Source organism: Grampus griseus (assembly GCF_964374135.1).
Source record: "Grampus griseus genome assembly, chromosome: 13".
NCBI classification, from domain to species: domain Eukaryota; kingdom Metazoa; phylum Chordata; class Mammalia; order Artiodactyla; family Delphinidae; genus Grampus; species Grampus griseus.
In genome coordinates, this window is record NC_139007.1 from 38014438 (window position 1) to 38039382 (window position 24945).

Sequence of the window (24945 nt, forward strand, 5' to 3'; positions counted from 1 at the left end):
ACCATCCAGGTCAAGAAAAATAGCACATTAGCAAGAGCACAGAAGTCTTCCTAATGCTTTCTTCCACTTCCTGCCCGTCTGCCCCCAAAGGTAGCCACCATCCTAATTTTTATGATCATCACTTCCTTGATTTATTTTATTGCTTTACCTTCTAGGCATGCATCCCTCAACACTGTACTTTAGTTTTACCTGTTTCTAGAACTTTAAATAATAGGATAAAAAAAATGTCTTCTGTGGCTGGCTTCTTTCATGCAATATCATGTTGGCAAAATTCACCCATGTTGACAAATGTAACTGCATTTCATTTATTTTCATTACTTTATAGAATCCCATTGCACTAGTTATCTATTGTTGTGTAACAAATTATCCCAAGATTTAGCAGGTTAAAACTAACATTAATTATATCACCTATGTCCTGAGAGTCAGGGATCATTTGTGGCTTAGCTGGGTGTTCTGACTTTGGGTGTCTCGTGTAGTTGCAGTCAAGCTGTTGCCTAAGGCTATAATCTCTGAAGACTTAACTAGGACTGGAAGATCCACTTCCAAATTCACTCACAGGGCTGTTGACAAGACTTCGGCCTCTCCATAGGTCTGCTCACGACATAGATTCCCCAGAACAAATAGTCCAAGAGGAAAAATGTGAGTGAAGGTGCTCCCAAGATGGAAGCTGCAATGTTTTTTATAACCTAATCTCAGAAGTGACACACTGTCAGTGCTGCTGTTTGCTATTGATCACACAGACCATCCTGGTCCAGTGTGGGAAGGGATCACCCAAGGACATGAGCACCAAGAGTTAGGGATCACTGGGGACCATCTTGGCGGCTCCCCATCACAACCTTTGTATAAACATAGAAAACTTTATCCTTTCTATAATCAATCAATATTTGGATTACTTTTATTTGGGGGCTGTTATGAACATTCTTGTACATGTCTATTGGTGTATATGTGCATGCATTTCTGCTGGATAGATACCTAGAAGAGTAATTGCTAGGTCACTGCCTATGCATAAGGTCAAGTTTAGTAACTAATGGCAAACAGTTTTAGGAAGTGATCTACAAAGTTACAACCCTACCAGGAGTAGATGTGAATTCCAGTTGCTGCACGTCCTCCATACCACTTGGTATTGTCAATCTCTTCAAATTCTGCCATTCTCATGAGCATGTAGTGATATCTCATTGTGGCTTTCATTTGCATTTCCCTGATGGATAAAGAGCTTGAACAGCTTTTTTTTTTATGTGTGTGTTAGGACCTTAGGATATAGTGTTTTGTGAACTGTAGTAGATGTGGAGACATGGCACTCATCTCCTCCTTCCAGGAAGGACTTGCTGCCCAGCAGCTGAGTGGTCCCCAGACAGCCTCCAGCCAGTGGCTCCTTCAGGGTCAGCCTCGACTGTAGAGAACCACCTTGTCCAAGGTCACGCTCTCCCTGGGGAGCCCATTCTCTGACTGAGCAAGGCAGACTCTAAAGGTACAGCCGTACCAGCCTGACACGGGACACAGGACACATTAATGAGCACCCTCCACCAAGTTAGCCTGGGCTTTGCTGGGCCTACATCGAAATTCATCTCTCTTCTCTGCCCGAACCTGCTTCCTCCCCTTTTTGTTCACAATAAGCATCTTGATTCTTAATAAACATCTTGCACCACAAACTCCTTCTCAGGGTCTGCTTCTGAAGAACCCAGTCCGTGACACAAAGTGTCTTTTTAAGCCTATTGCCCATTTTCCTGTTGAGGTGTCTGCCTTTTTTTTTTCTTACCAATTTGTTGGTGCTTTTTGTTTAGTATGGATACAACTCCTTTGTTAACTGCATGTATGGCAAATATCTTCTCCCACTCTGGGGCTTGCTTTCTTCATTTCTTTATTGTGTCTTTGGACAGAAGTCCTTCATTTGGATGTAATTCAGTTTCTCAATTTTTTTTCCTTTTTAGACATGCTCTTTGTATCCTACCCTAAGGTCATAAATATATTCTCCTATATTCCAAAAGCTTTTATTGTTTTGCCTTTCAATTTTAGACTTATATGCCACCTGAAATTAATTGTTGTATAAAGCATGAGACAGAAGCCATGTATCTTTGTTTTCTTTTTTCCCAAATGGATATCCTATTGTCCCAGCATCATATTTTGAAAATGCCTTCCTTTCCCCCACTGCTCTGCAGCACCAACTTGTCACATATATCAAGTGCGTGAGTCCATCCACACGTGGGGGGCTGTTTTTGGATTCCCATTCTGTATCGTTGGCCTCCTTGTCTGCTCTTGTCCCAATACCACACTGTCATAATTCCCCTTCTGAATCTCAAAGCTGCTTGGAGTGGGGTTTTTGTCTCCAGTTGTTCCACTGAAATGGCTCTTATGAAGATCAGCAATACTTCCTCCTGGTTAATCCAGGGGTCAATTCTCAGTTCTCCCCTTTCTTGTCTTCTCAGTGCAGTTGACACCAATGATGATACCTCCTTCTCCTTGACAGCGTCTGCCGGAACCCCACACTCTTGGTTTTCCTCCCAACACACGGTGTGCTCCTTCTCTGTCTCCTCCGCCATCTCGTCCTCACTCCAGCCTGATAGCGTTACCCCTCCTCAGGGCCCAGACATCTCTCACTTATTTCTTTGTTGATCTCATTCAGTGAGTAAGTGCCGTTTCAACCCAAATTTCTATTTTGAGGTGGACCTTGTTCTTAAGCTCCAGACTTACACACTCAGCTGCCCACCTAACTTTTCATTTGAAGAATCTCAAACCAACATATCCAACACAGAACTTCTAATCTTTTCCCCCGAATTTGTTCCACATCTTGCCTTGATCTTGTCTGCTGACAGCAACTTCATCCTTCTAGTTGCTCAGGCGAAAACCGTAGAAGGATCTTTACTCCTCTCTTTCCCTCATGACAGCACATTCACTTCATTAGGAAATCCTGCTGGATTTACCTTCAAGATATGCACATCCCAAATCCACTGCACCCCACCTCCACGGCTGCCGCCCCATCGAAGCCTCCATGCGGATAAAGGGATAGCTATACAGGTATACCTCGTTTTATGGTGCTTCACAGATTTTTTTTTTTCCCACAAATTGAACGTTTGTGGCAACTCTGTGTCAAGAAAGTCTATCAAAGCCATTTTCCCCACAGAATTTGCTCACGTGTCTTTGTGTCACTCTTTGGCATTTCTTACAATATTTCAAACTTTTTCACTATGATATTTGTTACGGTGATCCGTGACAGTGACCTTTGATGTTACTATTGCAAAAAGATTATGACTCGCTGAAGGCTCAGATGATGATCTGCTTTTTAGCAATAAAGAATTTTTAAATTATGTACGGTTTTTTAGACATAATGCTATTGCACACTTAATAGACTACAGTATAGTGCAAGCATAACTTTTATATGCCCTGGGAAACCAAAAAAATCTTATGACTCACTTCATTGCGATATTCACTTTATTGCGCTGGTCTGGAACAGAGCCTGCAACATCTCTGAGGTACACCTGTATAGCATCCATTGCCTTATAACACATGTAAAAATTCCAGGGAGAATTCTGCAGTAACCTTCTAATTGGTCTTCCTACTTCAACCCCTCTCTCCTTAGTCTTTTTTTTTTAACACAATAGCCAGAAGTATCCTTTTAAGACATAAAAGGATCAAAACCCTGTCACTCCTCTGCTCAAAACCCAGCAGTGGCTCCCCCTTCACTCAGAGTAGAAGCCGAAGTCCTTAAACAACCTGAAAGGCCCTGCCTTCTGCGACCTTGACCTTCAATATGACTCTGAGCTCATCTCTTGCTGCTCTCCCCTCGCTCACTCTGCTCCAGCCGATCCAGCTACTTTGATGGCCTCTTTGATGTTCCCCACACTTGCCAGCCACTCCTGTCTTACAGCCTGTGTGTCAGCTTTGCCCTCTGTCTGGAACACTCTTTCCCCAAATATCTGCACGGCTAACTTCTTCACTCCTGCAAGCCTTGGCCCAAATGTCAGCTTGAGATGAGACCTGTCTTGACCACAAAAAGTGAAACCTGTCCTCCATCTGCCTGACTTGTTTTTCTCTACTTTCTTTTTTCCATCACTCTTATCACCTTCAATTATACTATTTAAATTACTTATCAATTATGTTTATTGTTCATTCTTTTTCTCCTCTTTTAGAATGTACAGCAGGGGTCTTTATTTGCTTTTGTTCTTTTCTGTTTTCTTTGTATCCCAAGCACAGTCTACTGTTAGCTTTGTCCTCCGCCCCTCCCCTCGGCCTCAGGTCCCTGCACCTGGAGCCCATGAGGAACCCGTCAGTGATGGTCTTCCGGGGTAGCCCCGCTGTCGGAAGCAGTGGTGCAAGTAAAGACACGTGGGTTGTACAGTGCAGCCCCTGTGGAGGAAAGTGCCTGGGTCCCAGCTCCAGCTCCGTCACCAACTGTGACACGTCACTTCTCTTATCTGAGTCTTTGTTTCCATGTCTCTCCCTCACGTCAATGCCTGGCCCTCTGTGGGCGCAGCTGGAAGCGTGATCTACTTCAAACCAGAGCTGCTGAGAAGGGGCCTCCCAGGTTCTCAGCACTTGCATACACGCTGTCATGAACTCCCCACGGTAATGCCCCTCCATGGAGGTAGCACCAAGACTAAAATCCATGGATTCTGTTCCCGTACCTACATTCTCTCTGCTTATATTAGGCTGTGGAGAGATTGGGGGACAGGCACTCGGTTCAATCAGATTATAAGTACCTAGCACTAAATGCAAAGAAAATTTTACGAATCATACAGAGGGAGATGGAGGAAGGCTTTTTTTTTAAGATTTTTTTTTCTCGCTCTAAAAATTATTCAACACACTGAAACAGTCACAATTCTACTCAAAACTCAGTTTTAGTATTAGCAAACCTAAAATCATCTAAAGTGCGCTGCCCCATTTGTGTCATTCCTGACGCTCGGAGCGATACCCTGTCATCAAGTCAGCAGACTTGAAAGATGTGGAGGTTCAGTGTATAAAGAAATAATACTGTGAGTCATAACACTAGTTTCATCTCCAATTCTCAAAAGCACTATTCGGAAAATCACAGTAATCCTCATAATTTGCATGATAATGGGCCCGGCTCAGCACTTTGTGAGTGGGGTAGGGAAGCTGGAGCACGATCTCAGGACGGTGAAGAAAGAGCAACTGCAGAGTCCGGAACCAGGAGTTGGTTGTGGGGAAAACAGCAACTCCGAGACATTTGGAAGGGATGCCCTGCTTCCCTTCAACTTGGGGTACCTCTTCTGGTGCTCCCCCTTCTCTCTCTCATATATGCGTTGTCACATCAAGAAGAGGAGGCTCTGGAAAATTTTGGAAATTTGATGTACAGCACAGCCAGCAACAGGAGTCCCAGGAATGTGGCAGAGAATCAAGAAATTATAAAAAGCTGGAGAGGGCTTCCCTGGTGGCGCAGTGGTTGAGAGTCCGCCTGCCGATGCAGGGGACACGGGTTCGTGCCCCGGTCCGGGAAGATCCCACAGGCCGCGGAGCAGCTGGGCCCATGAGCCATGGCCGCTAAGCCTGTGCGTCCGGAGCCTGTGCTCTGCAACGGGAGAGGCCACAGCGGTGAGAGGCCCGCGTAACGCAAAAATTAATTAATTAATTAAAAAATAAAATAAAAATAAAAAGCTGGAGAAACTTTGGATGTGATTATAAAGCAAGTAGACTAATTTTTACAAAGATATAGATGCAGAGTAATCCATATAAATGAGGGAGGCTAGAGTTATCCCAGTAATATTACTGAATGTCTCCTTGGGAGTCCTCAGATGCACTTTAAATAAAAATCATGATTTTTAAAAAGGCACCCATTGAATTTTAGTCACATGCTTAATTTTTCATCGAAATATCAGCAAATTTGACTACCCTCCCAATTCATCATCTCTAAATGACTTTTCACAGTAAAAAAAAATAATAAATATTCTCTCAAAGGATGGTCAGATGCCAGCACAACTGTTCAGAAGAATATTTCAGCGGTTCCTCAATTATTTCAACCAAAGACACTCCAAAGACTCCCTGGACTTGGATAGCATCTTAGGAAAAAGGGCACCACTAAAGGAAGGGCAGCTGTTCTACAAGGATCCACTCACTTGAAGGCACATGTTCAGTTTGTTGGGAAGAGTGGGATTTTGGGGGCGGGGGGCAGGACACGTTTTGGGTTGAGGTTTTGGGCAAAGGTACAGAGGCAATTATCAAAATCTTTTATGGTTATAATATATAACAGCTATAGTGTTCATTTTTAGACACCCTGTTTGCACTATCACACTGCTCTGGATTCAATTTGGAAAATTCTGTATTGTTTTTAGTTGGTGCACATGTTAAGTGAACAGTCCTCAATTGTAACATAAAAGTATCTTTGACAATAAAACATTTGCAAAAGGTTTAAATGCACACTATTCTTAAAGAACATGGCCTCACTGGTCCTAACGGTCACTAAACAGAACACATTCTCTTTGAAAATAAGTACTCTATACCTCTTTGTAAATAGAAGTTACTATATATTTTGAATTCCAACTTTTCAGAGACAATTTTCTATGAATATCTCATGTTTCTGCAAACCTTGTGAGCAGAGGCACACTGCTTTTGTTCCAGACTATCTTTTTATGTGTGCATAGGAAACAGCCTCGGAAGAAAGAGTATCTCCCTCTTGGGCAGCTTTGCTTGCATACTCTTTTTTTTTGCGGTACGCGGGCCTCTCACTGTTGTGGCCTCTCCCGTTGCGGAGCATAGGCTCCGGACCCGCAGGCTCAGTGGCCATGGCTCACGGGCCCAGCCGCTCCGCAGTATGTGGGATCTTCCTGGACCGGGGCACGAACCCGTGTCCCCTGCATGGGCAGGCGGACTCTCAACCACTGCGCCACCAGGGAAGCCCTGCTTGCATACTCAAAGAGTAGGTTTCAATTCCTCAGCATGTGCAGCATCCACCTGAGCTACTCCAATCAGCCCCATGGAACTTGGGAGACAGAGGAGTAGATGGGGAACAGGAAGCTCGCGCAGCCTCCAGTGCCTCTGACTTGGGAGTCTCCTGTCTTCTGCCAGCATCCATGGCACTGTGGCAGGTTAACTTGTTAGCTTGCACACACAGTAAAAATCTCAGACCCTTCAATAGTTTTTGACACCTACCATCCAAAAATTAATTTTGTAGAATAAAAGGATTTTTTTTGTCCTACCTGACTTCCCACCTCTCTCAAGCAATCTAATACATTTGTATTAACAGACGTGGATTGTCTTTGGGAGTTTGTTGCAAAGGGGCTTAATGTTTCTAGCCAGAAAACCGAGAAGTAAATTTAATATATTAAAGGACACATGTAATAAAGGCTAGGGTTAGACAGGAATACAAAACATTAAAGGGAAGGAGGTAAGCCTAGAAGGTGGCAATAGAAATAAATTACACAGTCATGTCTTTAATTTTGGTTCTTTGTGTCACAAACTAAACCATTCTTTGCTAAAGAAAATTATAGCCCTATCGCCCTCTACCGGAACCAGGCTAGAAACTACAGGGAAATAGTTTTAAAGTTCTTTATGGAATCTGCTCATAATTATCCAGATTTTAAAGTGTACACTTCAGGTTTCCAGTAACCCAGCCTGGCAGGTTAATGCTGGACCATCTAGTGCCGAAAAGAGTGGACAGTCCTTCTCATGCTCACCTGTAATTTGTAGCAGCCACTGACTGCAGGGACCACTAACAGAGCTGTAGACTTTGCTGGAAGTCCCTGGAAGCCACACCTAGCACTTCTGCCCTCACCTGTCACACTTTCTTTCCATGGACAACAGCTGCTTAGAACCCTCCCCTCATCTATTAACCCCATCACCAAACCTACTCAGTTCCACCTCAAAAAATATCACTTTGCTACACAGTGAATGCCAACCCTTCAATTCCAGCAGAGCAGCATCATTTTGTGAACTCAAATGGTGAGTGCCAAAGGTCCAAACCTTCATTTTTGCTTAAATGGCAGTATATCAACACTTCAAAGCAGCATATGCAAATATTTTGATCATGCATTGAAATCAGAAAAGAATGTATAATGCACCAATAAATGTATTATTTATTTACAAATTATAGAAGTGTACAATTGTACAATATATTATGTACATTATAAAACACACAAAAATAGAAATTTAAAAGGCTGAGATTAAATACAAACAACCGCTTTAACATTTTCCCAGTGGACTGATTACCTGCATATTCCTGGGAGGTACACGCCCCCACCTGAAGCCACAGCCCTAAAGCAGGCCAATGATTGCTAGACTTGAATTTTTAGCTCAAGTTACAGAAAAATGTACAAGATCACAGCTTTTTTTCTAGTTTTGCAAAATAGCTCTAGCATCAAGTTTAAATGTGTGAAGATGCTTGATGCTAACTTTTAAAGACATATTTGGGCTAATCACTACACAGCTGGTAGGTAAAATGTCACATTATGGTTCACTGATAGCTGTTTCAGTTACTATAAGACAGATTAAATAGGGGATTTCATGGAGTTGAATAAGAATATTTGGGGAGGAAAATGCTTTAAAGAAACACTTAATAATAAAGGATGAAGGTTTGCCTTTTTCTTTTTTTAAGCCAACAAGTAGCTAGCACCTTAAAAAACTCCTCTGCCTACAGTGGAAAGACAAACTAAAAAAGGCATTCCAAACAATGGTCATTAGCCAATGCAAATGGATTAAAACAGACTGCCACAAATCTGCCTGCCCTAATACCTATGAGTCATTAAGAACACAAATTCTTTGATTTTTACAGCCCCAGTGTCCAATCACAGACCCAGCCACACTGAAACTCAGTAAATATGTGATGATGAACAACCCCTCAAAAAATATGCGAAGTGCTTGCTGAATTGCATTTGAAGTAACAATTGTTGCTAAAGACCACTCCAGTATCTGGTTTTGATTGGCTGAAGTGAATAACTGGATAAATATTATGGTCGAGAATTATATGCTCAGAGAACCTCATTACATTCCTCAACACCCTTGCTCCCTTTTTCCACATCAGTCCATTGGTGTCCACCCACTCTGTTTCCACCCAGGGCCTGAGCTTCCACCTCGCAGTGGAGCCCTGCAGCCAGACAGGCTCAGCATCCTTCTGCACCCCTCAGTGCAAGCTGGGACAAATACAGTAATGTTCTACACAGAAAACCTTATTCAATGTACTCAATTTAAAAGAAATGTTCACAAACTTTTTTTTTTAATTTTAAAGGACATGAACACCTGACTTCAAGATTGAGATACACACATGGGGCCTAAATCAAGTTTCATAACACAAAAATTTACAACTGAAAGACTTTCAATTGTGGTCTCCTCTGGACAAGTACCTTTTGTTTTAATAGGTACTTTACCAATTTAAAGAGAAAAATATTATACAATTTAAGTAGCTTAATTTCATAAATAACCAGTTTCACTTTGTATATGCACACTGAATGTTTTCATCTATATATTCATCTATTCTGTTGACAAAACGTCAGTGTTTCTTGATGGGAACAAAACTGAAACTGCACTCAGTGAAAGTTTCCATTTGATTAAATGCAAACCAGGGTAAATTAGTTATTAAATCTCAATAATAGAGAAAGAAAGAAGGGATGTAGAATTCAGAGACTTGCTGGAAAGATGAGAACTATAAAATGAGGCTCAGTTCTTTCACTATTGCAATATGGAAAGAGCTCATTAGAAGAAAATGTATTATTTGGTTAGGAAGTACACATATATCACACAAATGGCAAAGGAAAACAGGCTAGTAGGGTTTCCTAATGAGGTGATGCTGTTTTTTTAAGCACTGTGGTGAGTTACTGGGTTGTAAAACCATCCTCTAGCCTTAAAATCAGAAAGAAGCCAGTTTGAATAACTTACAAAGCCTCTTTAAGACAAAATAGCCACTAGAATAGAAATACTTCTCTTGAAAAGTATCTTTCAAGAAAACCAGGAGTGCGCATACTACACACTGTTTCATTTGCTCGCTTTCCTTGCCTTCATGCCACCTGCGTTTTCTCTAACCTCTCCTTTCACTGGATGCTACAGGCTGGCTCACTCCCCTCCACCTCACTTAGGTGGCCAGCAGCTTCCCAGCAAAACCTGACTCGAAAATTAAACCCACCCTCTACTTATAAAATGAAACAAATCCTCAGTGGCGCTTCTGCTTCCCAAGGAAGGGTCTCACTAACACCTTTAAAAGAAAAATAGGTGATGGAGGTTCCAGTGAAAAAATTGCTTTGATCGTATTATAGGAAATATTACATCCTAAATTTAGAACCCAAAAACCCCCCCATTCATGTTTTTGGTTAAGTTTCAAATTTTATTTCCAACTACTGCAGTAACAAAATACCAGTGGTAATTCTGCATGGAAAGTGACAACCTTCTAAGTAAAGAAGGTCACAAATTAGTATTCCAAGAGTACTTTGGTCTGTGGAGATTTTGATAGGAGAGGATTATTACAATCAGTCCTATAATAGAGACATGCTTCCTCCGTATCTAGTAATACCTCAATAACTCAGCATGTACACATTTCTGCTCTTTATACGCACTCCCTTCCAGGTTGTACTGTGTGAGAGTGTGAGGGGAAAATTCTTCCCAATCATGGGTTTTTCTATAGTATACAGAAATAGCAATCACATCAGCAGTCATGTATATTATTATTAAATTTTTAGTTGAAAAATAAAAGAATGAGTTATCCTATCATATCCCTTTCTGGGAGTAAAAAGACACACCATTACAAACGTAAAATGAATCAAACTTCTATTTTATTGACAGGAGTCCAAAATGAATACAAAAAAATGCCTCGTTTGCATGTTATATTTTTCCTTAAAAGGCTTCTGATAGAGTCAGGTAGATTAAAAGCTAAGAATGTATTTCAGCTTTTATAATGAACCTTTTAAAAAAGGTTTAATAACATAAGTCACCAATATCAGAGAACATATGGTCCCACAATCATTTTTAGATCTACAGCTTATAAAAAGAATTAGATCCTGTATTGATCTGCTAAAATAGAGGCTTAAAAATGTTTTAAGCCATTAAAAGCCATTTTTATAATCTGATAACTCTGGGCAATTAAAAGAAGGAAAATCCCAAAATGTAGCCCTCTATATTATGTGGAATGTGACAGAATGCCAACTTACGACCAAGATAGGCAAAAATAAAATGTTTAAAGCTATGAATGGAGCTGTTATACTCTTGTATCACTGCAAAATGTCAATAAGTGAATAGAGCTTACCAAGAGATTAAAACTTGAGCAGATGTTACTTAAAACATTTGTGGTGTTTACCATACTTTAACGTTTGTTAAAACTAAAGCTAAACAAAGAAAAGTCGCTCATTTATAGACTGTTTTTCATGTACCTTTACTTTCACTGGGACCATAAATGATCAGATAATACATAGCCCACACTTCTGGACAGTTATAACAAAGGGTTTATTATCATTTGCAGATGAAATAAATGCACCATCCCATACTTGAAAGGCTTTCACAAGCCTTAAGCATTTTTCAGACTGTACCAAGGCACCACCACTGCCTAGATATATTATGCACCCATTTCTAGTAAAGAACTAACACCTCCTTCAACATCAGTTCTGCACTGTTTCTGGTTTATTACACACTTCCAAAACAGCAAAAATTTGCAAATATGTGCAAATACTGTGGTCCATTCATAGTACTGCTTAGTCATCATCTTCCTCCTCTTCTTCCTCTTCCTCAAAGCTATCTTCAAAGCCCTCGCTGTCCTCCTGGTCTTCATCCCCCTCTACTGCTGTATCCCACTGTGGGTGATTTTCTGGCACAGGCTTAGCCTCATGAACTTCCAACTATAAGAAAGAATTAAATGTAGACTTCAGAAACTTGGGGAGGAATAATGGGAGAAATACCTGGTAAAGAAAAGGTTTCTTTGACTGCAGCAATTATAAAGAAATAGATTTTATGCTTTTAACTCTAAATTTAACATACTTAGAACAGATATTCATCCCAGAAATAAAAAGGTGAATCTACTAACACGTAAGTATAGTTAAATTTCTAATGTAGTTTGATTTTAGGAGCTTATACTATTTATCCTGTGGCATGAAAGATGAATAATTGTGATTCTTGAGTGAGAACACTGAGTAATGTCTTAATAAGTCTTCTGCTGATGAAGAAAAACTCAAGTGTGACTTCCAAAGAGGTATTTGCAGCCTCCAGACTCATGAAGTAACATTCTACAGCCAATGGAAAGAAATACAGTATTCTCGTGGGGGAAAAAAAGGTATGTCTTTGCTGGCTCCCTTCTCTTAGGTCTCCAGTATACAGTGCAACAATATTTCTTCAGCACAATCTCTCTAACACAATAGCATGCCTCTTATAAAAAGCTCTGATGGGAGTGTGCTTCAAATGATACACAAATGTATACTCTAAAATGATCAAAAACAAATTAGTTTTGGAAATCAATAAACACTACAATGGAATCTGTGGGAAAACACATGTGCTTTTTAAAGAAAACAGAACCCATTTGGTGAGGCCCTGTAAAGTTACAGCATATTACAGCACATTAAAATGTATCACGTAAGTTATACTCAAGGTTCTAAATCATTACACTCTGTTAATACAACTTAAGTTTATTATTGAAAGAGTAGTCCATCAAGTATATTACCTAAAAGTATGAGATGACCTCTTTTTCTATTATTCTACATTTCAAAACTAGAAAACCTTCCCCAGTATATTAAGCACTTATTCAAATAGACAACCATATGCAATGCATAGTCATTATTCTTACCTTCAATGGTTTAATCTGATCCAAACCCATATAGGAGTCTGATCTTAGAAACACTGTATATTGATAATTTCCAGGCTTTCCTGGTGCAGGAAACTTCAGTTCTACCTAGAATATAAAATCAGCACTTAAAATCTATATTTTGAGGAGTGGAAGAAACAACAGCTCACTCCTAAAATATTTAGACCAGAGTATTTAATAGCTAGGGTTTACTCAGATGACACAGGAGGTCCTAATAAATGTTACAAAAGTTCTAACAACAACAAATACACACATATATGACGTTTATGTCATATATATACTATACAAAAAACAAAACAAAAAGAGGCAGAATTGATGGGGTTAATTTCTATCTCCACAATTCAAGAAAGCATATTTAAAGCAACCAAGTTCTATGTTGACCATCACATCTTGACAACTTGAAGAAATTAAGTTGGGTATAAAAGTAAAATAAATGAAATGGACTAAAATAGACTTCACCAGAGACGAAAGAGTTCTTGCCAAATTTTCTTATTTCTACGACAAATGCTGTGAGATAATAGAAAATATATACATTGGTCTCTGCCCTCAGTTCCAGGTAAAGAGCTCCTCAAACCCCTGTAATTTCCTAAGTGATAAGAGCACAAGGAGCATCTTTTGTTCTAATATTTGGTCTTTGACTCTGGTTCCTGACACTGACCTTATAAATCCCTTGGAATTTCCTGGATAAGAATGAGTTCTCTTCTAATGAGGTGGCTCTTGGTGGGCTCCTAGATGAGGACTGGTCACCAGAAAGCCCAAACCATGATGAGAGGCTTAGAACTTTTAGTCCCATGCCCCCAGTCTCCAGAGAAGGGCTGGAAACTGAATTAATGATCAATTATGCCTTTGTGATAAAGCCTCCATAAAAATCCCTGAAGTAGGGGTTCTGGAAGCTTCCGAGTTGGTGAACATGTGCAGGTGCTGGGAGAGTGGATTGCTCAGAAAGAGCACGGAAGCTCCATGCCCCTTCCCACATACCCTGCCCTAGGTATTTCTTCCATCTGGATATTCATCTATATCCTTTATCATATTATTTTCATAATAAACTGGTAAATATGTTTCCCTGAATTCTGTGAGCCATTCTAGCAAATTATTGAACCCAAGGAGGGGGATAATGGGAACCACGATTTACAGCCAGTTGGTCAGAAGTATAGGTGACAACCTGGCACTTGTGACTAGCATCTAAAGATGGAGAGCAGGGGAACAGCAGTCTTGTGGGACTGAACCCTTAACCTGAGGTAGATATCCAGGTAGACAGTGTCAGCACTGAGTTAAACCACAGGACACTCAGCTGGTGTCACAGCGAATTGCTTGGTGTGGGGAAAAGCCCACAAACTGGTATCAGAAGTGTTGAGAGTGTGGCAGTAGTGTTAGAGTAAAGGAGAAACACATGGGAGAAGTACGTTTTTTTCTTTACAGATGTCCAATGCCTTACAAGGTCAAAAAGATACGTTATTTCCTATCATATACTAATGAACTTCAAATACAAACATTTACGAACTCTTAGAAGTTTCTACTCCACTTGGACAAAGGAAGAATACATTTTTATGATGACATTTAGATGTTCTGGTAATCTGCCTCCACTTTCCAAAATCCAGATTTTGTTGGCAAGATTATATATTAAAATTTGCCATTAAAACAAACAAGCTAGGGCTTCCTTGGTGGCGCAGTGGTTAAGAATCCGCCTGCCAATGCAGGGGACACGGGTTCAAACCCTGGTCCGGGAAGATCCTACATGCTGCGGAGCAACTAAGCCCGTGCGCCAGAACTACTGAGCCTGCGCTCTAGAGCCCGCAAGCCACAACTACTGAGCCCGCATGCCACAACTACTGAAGCCCGTGTGCCTAGAGCCCATGCTCCGCAACAAGAGAAGCCATTACAATGAGAAGCCCGTGACCACAACGGAGAGTAGCTCCCGTTCACCGCAACTAAAGAAAGCCCGCGCCCAGCAACGAAGACCCAACACAGCCAAAAATAAATAAATGAAATAAATAAATTTATAAAAAAAACAAACAAGCTAGAAAACATCATGGGAGAATTTTTTTTTAAATTAATCTCAAAGTTTGGCCCCTCTAACTGTAACATCAAACCTACAAATCATAAAAGAAAAAGACTACTAAATCATACCATCAAACACCCAAATAAACCAATGGATAAACAAATGAGTAAATATTTCTATTTTTGCTTGATAAAAACAGCCACAATAGTACAACAAACTGGTGAGAAATATCTGCAACACACATCACAAAGGGCTGATTTCATAATATTTAAACAAAAATAAAGTCCCAAAACCAATTTAAAAGACCAATATAACCCAACAAAAATGAACGACGGTCACAAACAGACACACAAAGAAATATGATTCAAACACACTGGAAGATGTACAGTTTCCCTCTTAAGAGAAATATAAAATTAAACTACACTGAATACAGCCAGCATAGTAAAAATTGATTCAGGCAAGAATCATCAACATATGCTAAAATGAGTGGGTTAAAGACTGTTGGAGAACAGGGTATTCACATAGTGTCCAAGTATCACCCCACAGATTGGAGGAAGACACACTTTTTACAACAGAGAAAAGACTTAACTAAATGATCAACCATCATATATCACCAATATCAGGCAAACTAATATAATGTGCCCCTGATGTGATGCACTAAGAAGGTTATTACATCACCTACGCAGTATTTTTGCCAAAAATATTTGAGAAGAATATAAGCGTGAGTAACCAATAAGACAAATTCAGATTAAGGGATATTCTATAAAATACCTTGCCTGGACTCTTCAAAAATATCAATGGCTGGGACTTCCCTGGTGGCGCAGTGGTTGGGAGTCTGCCTGCCAATGCAGGGGACACGGGTTCGAGCCCTGGTCCGGGAAGATCCCACATGCCGCGGAGCAGCTGGCCTGTGAGCCATGGCCGCTGAGCCTGTGCGTCCGGAGCCTGTGCTCCGCAACGGGAGAGGCCGCAACAGTGAGAGGCCCACATACCGCACACACACACAAAAAATGTTAAAATTACTCTCAAAAATACCCTTAAGTTGGTACCAACTCTAAGTGTCAAATAAACAAGAAACTACTTCATACATGCACTACTTGGTTAGAAAGGTGGGAAAAAACTTTTTGGATTAAAAATCATCATCATAGATCTTGAAATTCAAAGCCTTGCTCTTGTCCACCAAGTCTGGGTAGACAGAACTTCTTCCTAGAAAAATAACATAAAAAATCAAGAAGAAAAACAAGAAAATCCAAGGGCAAAATATGTTCATCACAAAGCTATATTACTGATGTCACTGACAGCGGACAAAGCAATGTAACAAAAAATTCCACTCTAAAAAACGAATCACCAGTTCTTATATTTGTTTTTTAAGACAAAAGGTATATATCTGAGCACTAACCCAAAGAGGATAAAAATAATAAATTTTTGTAAAACATAATTAAATTCTGGAGATAAGGTAAGGCATGTGTTCTTAGATAGTAACAGTGAAAACTCCCCAAAATAAGTTGAGAACAAGGTTTTAGAAGACTACCAAGTTGTAGTTCAGTACTTTATAAATTTCCAATGAGCTCCCTCCAAAATATGTCAGAGAATAGTTATAAAATGTGTCTTAAATAAAATGTAATAAGCCAAATATGATAAACTGATTTCTACACTGTTTTCTATATTTAAATAATGTTGTTGGATAATTACCTCTTCCATATCTTTTAGTGTGCACACATGATATGGCATAGATATTAATGTCTGTTCCTTCCTATCTGCGATATAAAGCCACCACCATTCTTGTTTTTCCTGCAAAGAAAAATAAATATAAATAACCAAAAAGAGTTAGAGAAATACAATTTTGCCTTGTCTCATTTTAGCAGTATGGTTATCCCTTGGTACCTGAGGGGGACTGGTTCCAGACACGCCCCCCCACACCCACAATGTGGACACCAAAATCCATGAATGCTCACAGCCTTTATATAAACTGGTGTCGTATTTGCATATGATTTGTTTCATCTCTAGATTACTTACAATATCTAATACAACGTAAATGCTATGCCAGTACCCAGCAAATTCAAGTTTTGCCTTTTGGAACTTTCTGGAATGTACCCCCCTAACATTTTCAATCCATAGTTGGTCAAATTCATGGATGCAAAACCCACAGATGCAGAGGGCCAACTGTATTTTCCTTGTTTTATTCGTTGCTGTATCCCCAGCACAGACTCAGTGCCTGGTACAAAATAGATGTCAATAAATATTTACTGAATGAATAAATTGTTCTTAACCATTTGTAGATCTGCTCTCCACAACACTTTTGTATGTAATTTTGGTGTTTCAAATGGCCCCTTAAACGCTATTGATGAACCTCTGTATTAAAAACCTGATTAATTGTAAATGACAAAAGATATGCTAAAAAAGAAAACAGTATGAACTATTACAATATCATTTAGCAAATAATCTTAGTAATGTTACCTAGTAATAAGCAAAAGCCAGAAAGTAGGAATGGAACGGACTTACAACAATATCAGAAATTAATATATTAAAACACATTACTCATAAGAGAGCATCTCAGATTCTAAGAGCCTGTTTATACCTTTTACTGCACATGATTTTAATAAGCTCAGCATTTTTAGTTGTACTTCATAAAAGATTAGGACCAGAAAAAGAGCTGGGTAAAAAAATTGCCACCAGAATGCACAATGGTAGCAGAGAGCACTGACAGGAGACAAAAATCTATTAAAACAAAAATTAGAAGACTAGTCTGGAAGTACAAAACTTCAGTGTGCCCAGCAACTATCACTGTATTACAGCACAGGTCAGTAACTAAACAGTCATCTTCTTCGCATCCACTGTTTAAGAACTGGATAGAGACAATATCTTTCTAAAATGGCTTTTAAAAAAAAAAAGTTTTGTAGCTAAAAATAAACTCTAGGATATTCCAAATAATCAACCAAAAAAACAATAGACTATTCTAAAGTCTCAATTATCCAAAAGAAGGTTAAAAAAAATAACTTTTACTGAAAATAGTTTCGTAGGAAAAATGTTTGTTTCTAAGCCAAAAACACTTGCACTTTCTATTGCATTTCAATCCTAAGATATTAAAATTTGTTTTATTATCTTTCTAATAATGCTACACTAAGTTCAGCTAAAAGTTTTTGTTTAAATGCCTTAAACTACAAGGCACTGCAACATTAATAAGCAGAATAACAGATCACAAGTGCATGATTAACCCAACTTCTGCTCAACCCAAGGGTTAAGACTACCACAACAGGTATATGAGTATATATATGTTCGTCTATGAGTGTTTTGCACACACAAAATAGGTAAAACATAACAGACTCAAAACAGAGTTCAGTTGTACCTCACAGGAGATTGGTTCCAGGACCACGCCACCTCCAGGATACCAAAATTCATAGATGCTAAAGTCTCTTACATAAAGTGTCATGGTACAGTTGGCCCTCTGTATTTGCAGATGCAGAACCCACAGACACCGAGGGCCAACTGTATAAACATCTAGCCTTTGTGAGCCAAAGAGTCTCTGCTGCAACTACTCAACTCTGCCACTGTATTGCAAAAGGAATGAGTGTGACTCTGTTCCAATAAAACTTCATTTACAAAACAGGCCAGGAGGCAGATTTGTCTGTAGACAGTAGTTTGCCAATGCCTGTTTTAAAGCCATCCAGACCTGATTATTTCACTTCTCTAAACCTCACTTTTTTCTCTGTTAAGTAATGAATGCCTACCTCACACTGTGTTGTGAAGATAAACCGAGATAATACAAATAAAATATCTGTTAAACTGCCTAGGACACAGAGCACAATAAAATTACAGTTACATTTATATAGCCACTATGGAAAACAGTATGGAGGATCCTCAAAAAATTAAAAATACAACTACCATATGATTCAGCAATTTCACTTCTGGCAATTTACCCCAAGAAAACAAAGTTGCTAATTTGAAAGGGTATGTACACAGCAATTCACCTCATCATTATTTACAGTAGTCAAGATATGGTAGCAACTGAAGTATCCATTGATGGATGAATGGACAAAGAAGATGTGGTACATATATACAATGGAATATTACTTAGCCATAAAAAAAGAATCGAAATCTTGACATTTGAAACAATGTGGATGGACCTAGAGGATATCATGTTAAGTGAAGTGAGAGAAAGACAAATACCATATGATCTCACTAATTTGTAGAATCTAAAAAACAAAACAAAATGAAAACAGACTCACAGATATAGAGAACAAACCGGTAGTTGCCAGAGGGGTGGGGGTAGCGGGAGAAATAAGTGAAGGAGATTAAGAAGTACAAACCTCTAGTTATAAAATAAATAAGCCATGGGGATGTAATATACAGCATAAGGAATATGATCAATAATATTGGAATAACTCTGTATGGGAACAGATGGTTACTAGACTTATTGTGGTGACCATTTCATAATGAATGCAAATGTCAACTCACTATATGGTATACCTGAAACTAATGTGATGTTGTATTTCAACTATATATCAATAATAATTTTTAAAGTTATGATTATTAATGAAATGAGGTAAACATCTCTACTATTTAAGTGGTCTGACATTTCATTATCAGAAATATCATTACCAGAACATGTATTGATATGAGAAGCAGAGGGGTATATTCAAAATGTGCATTTATTCTTCATCTCCACTTAGAGAATGCCTCCCACCCTCCACCCCCCACGCACGCTATTTGATTAAAATGAGATTCACTCAAGAATACTATTTATTAAGAAGCTAGTGACTATCTGGGACTTCCCTGGTGGCACAGTGGTTAAGAATCCACCTGCCAGTGCAGGGGACACAGGTTTGAGCCCTGGTCTGGGAAAATCCCACATGCGGTGGAGCAACTAAGACCATGCGCACAACTACTGAGCCTGCGCTCTAGAGCCTGCGAGCCACAACTACTGAGGCCCACGTGTCTAAAGCTCGTTCTCCGCATCAAGGGAAGTCACAGCAATGAGAAGCCCAACTCAACAGAGAGTAGTCCCTGCTCGCCGCAACTAGAGAAAGCCCGCGTACAGCAACAAAGACCCAATGCAGCCTAAATAAATAAATAAATAAAAGAAAATTAAAAAAAAAAAAGAGCAGATTTGTTGTGTAAAAAAAAAAAAAGAAGCTAGTGACTATCAATCTATGGCACTGCACCTACGCTCTCTTGATGCACATGGTGAAAGTGGAAAAGATGTTCTACCATGAGTTATTTGCACTTTAAACAAAACTGTTTCTGTTGTGTGAGATTCCCAACCATTCTTAACTTATTAAACATATGAGCTGCAATTAACATGTAAGTCAATTATTAACATAAAACTTTAAGTAATTTAAGTGGGTAGTATGGTGGTTAGGTAGGTACATGGGAAGGTAGACAGGTAGATGTTAGGAAAATCCTAAATAAAGTTTATCTGATAAATGACACTTTGAGATATTTACCATGTAGATGAAATTACAAGAAGGCATTTTCACTGCTAAAATGTTCTAAGGGAGTAAATGAATGCTTTGCTTATTAACTAAGCATGGTCTAAAATGAAGCTGTCTATTATAAGGGTACAAATTATGCAGCTTACAGCATCCCATGGTACCTTTTTTTTTTTGCGGTACGCAGGCCTCTCACTGCTGTGGCCTCTCCCGTTGCGGAGCACAGGCTCCGGACGCGCAGGCTCAGCGGCCATGGCTCACAGGCCCAGCTGCTCCGCGGCATGTGGGATCTTCCCAGACCGGGGCACGAACCCATGTCCCCAGCATCGGCAGGCAGACTCTCAACCACTGCGCCACCAGGGAAGCCCCCATGGTACTTTTAAAACCAATCAATGAGTGGAATTTATTCGCTTGATTTCAGGAGCTTTGGTGTTGGCAGACTACACTGCAATGGGCAAAATGCCCCTAACAGATGGGCTATAGCTCAGGACATGCCAGAAGATCAGTGCACACAGTAAGATGGAATCCTGGGCTGACTTCTCTCCAAGTCAAAACAAAAGTCTGTGCAGAGCCACTCATTTATTATTAGGAGAGCCAAATCACTTAGGAATTTGCCTTCAGCAGCCCCCAACAACTAGAGATTGATGTTCTAGAGCAGAAAGCAGATTTATACATGAAATCACCTGCCAAACATGAGTGGTAAGCACAAGGTTCTGTGGCAAAGCTGCAAGGCAGTCTACAGAACAGCTTCGCTAAACTAAGAGGCAACGAGTCCTTGATCTCTAGCCACAGACAAAATCATCCACAAATGCAATACATCAAGCAGATCCCAAATTCATCTGAAAGACAAACAACATAGCGTATCAAAGAGATCAAAAGTTGAACAGGCCACAGTCACAACATAAACAAGCACAAGGGAACAAACAGCACTGCCATGATCTGTGCTGAGCTTGGGGCTCGGCTCCTACTGAACTTAGTGGGTCCCTCAGCCATGGGCTTGCCTCTTCCCATGGACCAGGGCAATTATCGGAGCAAGTCTAGTGGCTACAGGTGGCCAGTAGAGAACCCTCAGAGAAAAACCATGGGGAAAATTTAAGAACATTTTCATCCTATTTAAAACATGACAGAATTGTGAGATTCATAACAGCCATACAGTCATAGGCAAAATATGCATTTGTCCAACTAGGACTGCCTGAACTGCTAATGAAAAATCATCATTAAGCACAACTCTCAGTAATCTGGGTGCAGAAAAGACAGAAGTACTTAAAAAGTTAACAACCCTCCTTTTAAACAACACATTCACTAAAAATGATTTACGTTGAAATATAGCCTTCAAAAATGTGGTCTATCAAGAATAGACCACATTCAGCACATTTGAGCCAATACACACCACAGAGAGATAAAAAGCAAATAAAAAATATCTGCAGAGAATAAGGAAAACACTAGGCTGTGTATAACTCACCTCAGGAAAGTAAAGACTATAAACAGGATGTGTTATCTTCGATTTGGTTTCCAGCAGAGCTCGCTCCTTTCGCTGTATACTTTGTTGTAATTCTTGCCACTCCTGTAAAGTGAAAATTAAATCTTTGAAATCAAGCATGTTTTCAATCATTTTGAGGGGTGTCCGTCTTCTTCCCGATGTTATTCCTGACAATGCTAACTACTACTGAGTTCAGACCCACAAATCTGATCATTTCCCTGCCCCAGACTTACAATGCTTCTTTTCATAAATCAACTCTAACCCGTCTAGTATGAACTACACAGCCAATCATGACCTGATCTGGACCTGTCTCTCCAGTCTCCTGTCACTGTTTTCCTCCCTGCACTTTTTCTTCTAGTCATTTCCAACCGCCTAGGCTTCTCTGACCTCACCAGCTATTTCACTCCTCCTAAACCCTGTTTAGATTTTTGTTTTCTTTTTTCTCTACCTGTTAAATTCCTACTCATTATTCTTTCAGGAGCAGCTAAAGTCTAAAGTATGAGTTCCTGAGTCCCACAGATCGTCCTCTACCCCAGAGCTGAGCTGATCACTCCTTCCTTTGTGGCATCACTGCCCCTTGCAAAACGTGCATAGTCTCTTTGGTACTATAATGCTTACTTACAAGTCTGCCTTCTCCATCAGGCTACTATCATTCAAGGGCAGAAACTATTGCACATTTGGCTTTGCATTCCTATCATCTAACACAGTGCTTGCAGTGTGACAGATAATGAGTAATTATTTGTTATTTGTATAATTATTTGTCAATTGAATGAACGTATTTTTTGGTCATCTGAAGAAACTAGTTTATCAAAACCCTACTAACCTAGTCACCTCTACTAACCCTAATACAGTCAGAAAGAAATATGTCAACTCTTTCTCAAAACAAGGGTGGGGGAATAATTTCTTTGATAGGTTTTAATTTCCTGGCAATCAACTTAATTATCAAAGTACAAAAACACTCAAGGGCCAGCAACTGCTAAAAACAGTCATCCTTATTTTTCTCCCACCATTCCCAAGGGCAAGTACATTATTTCTGTATACCTTTATCCTTTGCCCTTTTACTTTTTCCTTTTTTTGGCCTCTGCTTTTGCTTCAGAGGCTGTTCAGGGAATCTCTTTTAAATTCCTAAACCATAAGGGTTACTTTTGATCAATGGTCCAGTCAAGAACACCACAAACATAAAGAAAATGGCTGATCAGGTTACAGTTAATTTACAGTTAGCCTCTAAGGACCATTATTTGTCCACCAAATATTCTTTTCTACAGCTTTCTCATAAATCATGTGCAACTTAATGCCATGCCACGAGATTTTTTTCTATTCCCTTTACCCTCACAATCTTAATTCCTTAGTGACAGCCCTTTCCTTAATGTCTTATATACCTCTTGAAACGAGGTGGCATTCCGTAAATGTTAGCTTTTACCTTAACCAACTTCTTGGCGTTACAGCCCACAGTAATGTTTCTTCACCCTAAACATTTCCTGGAACTTTTGAGATCCTCTTCCAAGTAACTGCTACCTATTTCATAATCCACCTTTCCTTACTCATATTTCCAGATAACACAGAAAATTGCCTTAAGAGAACAAACTGACTTTACCTCAGACCCAGGTCCTATCCCATCTAACAATTTAAGATTTAAGAAAATTAGGATTTCCAATCTCGTTAGAAATAATTTTTCTTTATAATTACAACTACCATCCCTCAAAAACATTCTGTAAAAGTAATATAAGATTATAAAATATACTGGTATTGCTTAAGACAAGCAAAAAAAGTAAGCAAGCAAAGGAAAAACAACAACAGAAACCAAAACTATCACCAGAGGTATAATTCCAATTATTTAAACTTATAAGTCTTACTGCTTCATCATCCTTGTTTTGTTTTTCATCTTGCTCTCTATCAGAGTCTCTGTCACTACCATCATCTTTTTCACTTTGAGAGTCTCTATTGGTTTCTTCTTCCTCAGAGTCACTGCCTTTGTCAGAAACTTCTTCTTCATCTTCCTTTACTGCAGCTTCCTAAAAGGAAAAAGCAACCACAAAAGCTCTGAATATCTCAATGAATATACCATTCTGAGTCCCTGAAACTAATTTACTGTCATTATAATTAAACTGGCTCAAGATTACAATTTCACTATTCGTGCAGAATTTTAGAGAACTATAAACATTTTTATGTATAAATATGTGGGAGTCAGACTGAAGACTTTTAACATTTGGCTTATCTGTCTTTTTATCAGTTATTTTATTCAGTCTTCATAGTTTGTAAAACAAAAATATTTTATTTCTATTCACAAAATATACTACCACAATGGCTAAGATGGCTCATCTTTCACAAACACCAATTATACAATATATTTTATTTGAGAAGGAGAAATGAGAAGTTTATAGTACTGCTTTGGGAATTTAATACCATCTTCAATAAGGAGTATAATGCAGTAAGGAAAGTCACTGTCCCAGACAAAATCCATTTCAAGAAGCAAGAAAAAGAATAGCAAATTAAATGCAAAGAAAGTAGTAGTGAATAATACAGATCAGAAATCAATTAAAGAGAAAGCAGATATGCAAAAGGGAAACCCAAACAAAACCAAACATTGGTTCTTTAAAAAGATTAATAAAATTGATAAATTAGGCAAGACTGATCAAAGAAAAAAAGAGACAATACAGATTACCAATATTAGGAATAAAAGAGACATAACTACAGATCCAAAAGACATTAAATATAAGGATATTATCAAATTTGTCAATAAATTTGACAACTTAGAGGAAATGGACAAAGTCCTTGAAAAAAACAATTTACTAAAACTGATATAAGAAAAGAAGTGGAATATGTTAAATAAATGGACTCTACAATTAAATCCTTTTTCAAACTCCAAGCCCATATGGCTTCTCTAGGTAATTCTTCCAAATAAGAAACAACCCAATCTTATACACCCTTCCAGGAAAAAGAAAGAGAGAATAATCCCTAACTTGTTTAATGAGGCCAGCATAAACGTGATCCAAAACCTCACAAGAATATTACAAGAAAGAAGAATGACAAACCAATATTCTCTCATAAAAACAGATGCAGGAATCCTAAACAAAATATTACTAAATCCAGATAAATATTTTAAAAATACTGTGTTATGAGCAAATGAGATTTGTTCCAGGAATACAAGGACAGTTTAAATTTTTTTAATTCATCAGTATAATTAGTCACAGAAAGGAGACTAATCATACAATCATCTCATGATAAAAAACCAAACTGGGAACAGAGGGATCACCTCCTTAACCTGATAGAGAATATCTATAAAAACCCTATACCTAACGTCATACTTAGTGGTGAAATAATG

At 39.0% G+C, this 24945-nt stretch overlaps 1 protein-coding gene across 2 annotated transcripts in view; it reads right to left on the reverse strand.

Moving 5' to 3' along the window:
* Nucleotides 1–8013: 8013 nt before the first annotated feature.
* The window catches only part of SEC63 (SEC63 homolog, protein translocation regulator), a 71282-nt gene continuing 54350 nt past the window's right edge, over nt 8014–24945 (reverse strand). For both annotated transcript variants that reach the window (XM_082668523.1, XM_082668524.1), the window contains 5 exons: nt 23477–23635; nt 21606–21707; nt 16407–16505; nt 12698–12802; nt 8014–11759 (listed from right to left, as the gene is read on the reverse strand). In XM_082668523.1, the coding sequence (XP_082524649.1) occupies nt 11616–11759; nt 12698–12802; nt 16407–16505; nt 21606–21707; nt 23477–23635 (609 nt within the window). In that variant the 3' untranslated portion in view covers nt 8014–11615. The remainder of the gene's footprint in view (nt 11760–12697; nt 12803–16406; nt 16506–21605; nt 21708–23476; nt 23636–24945) is intronic.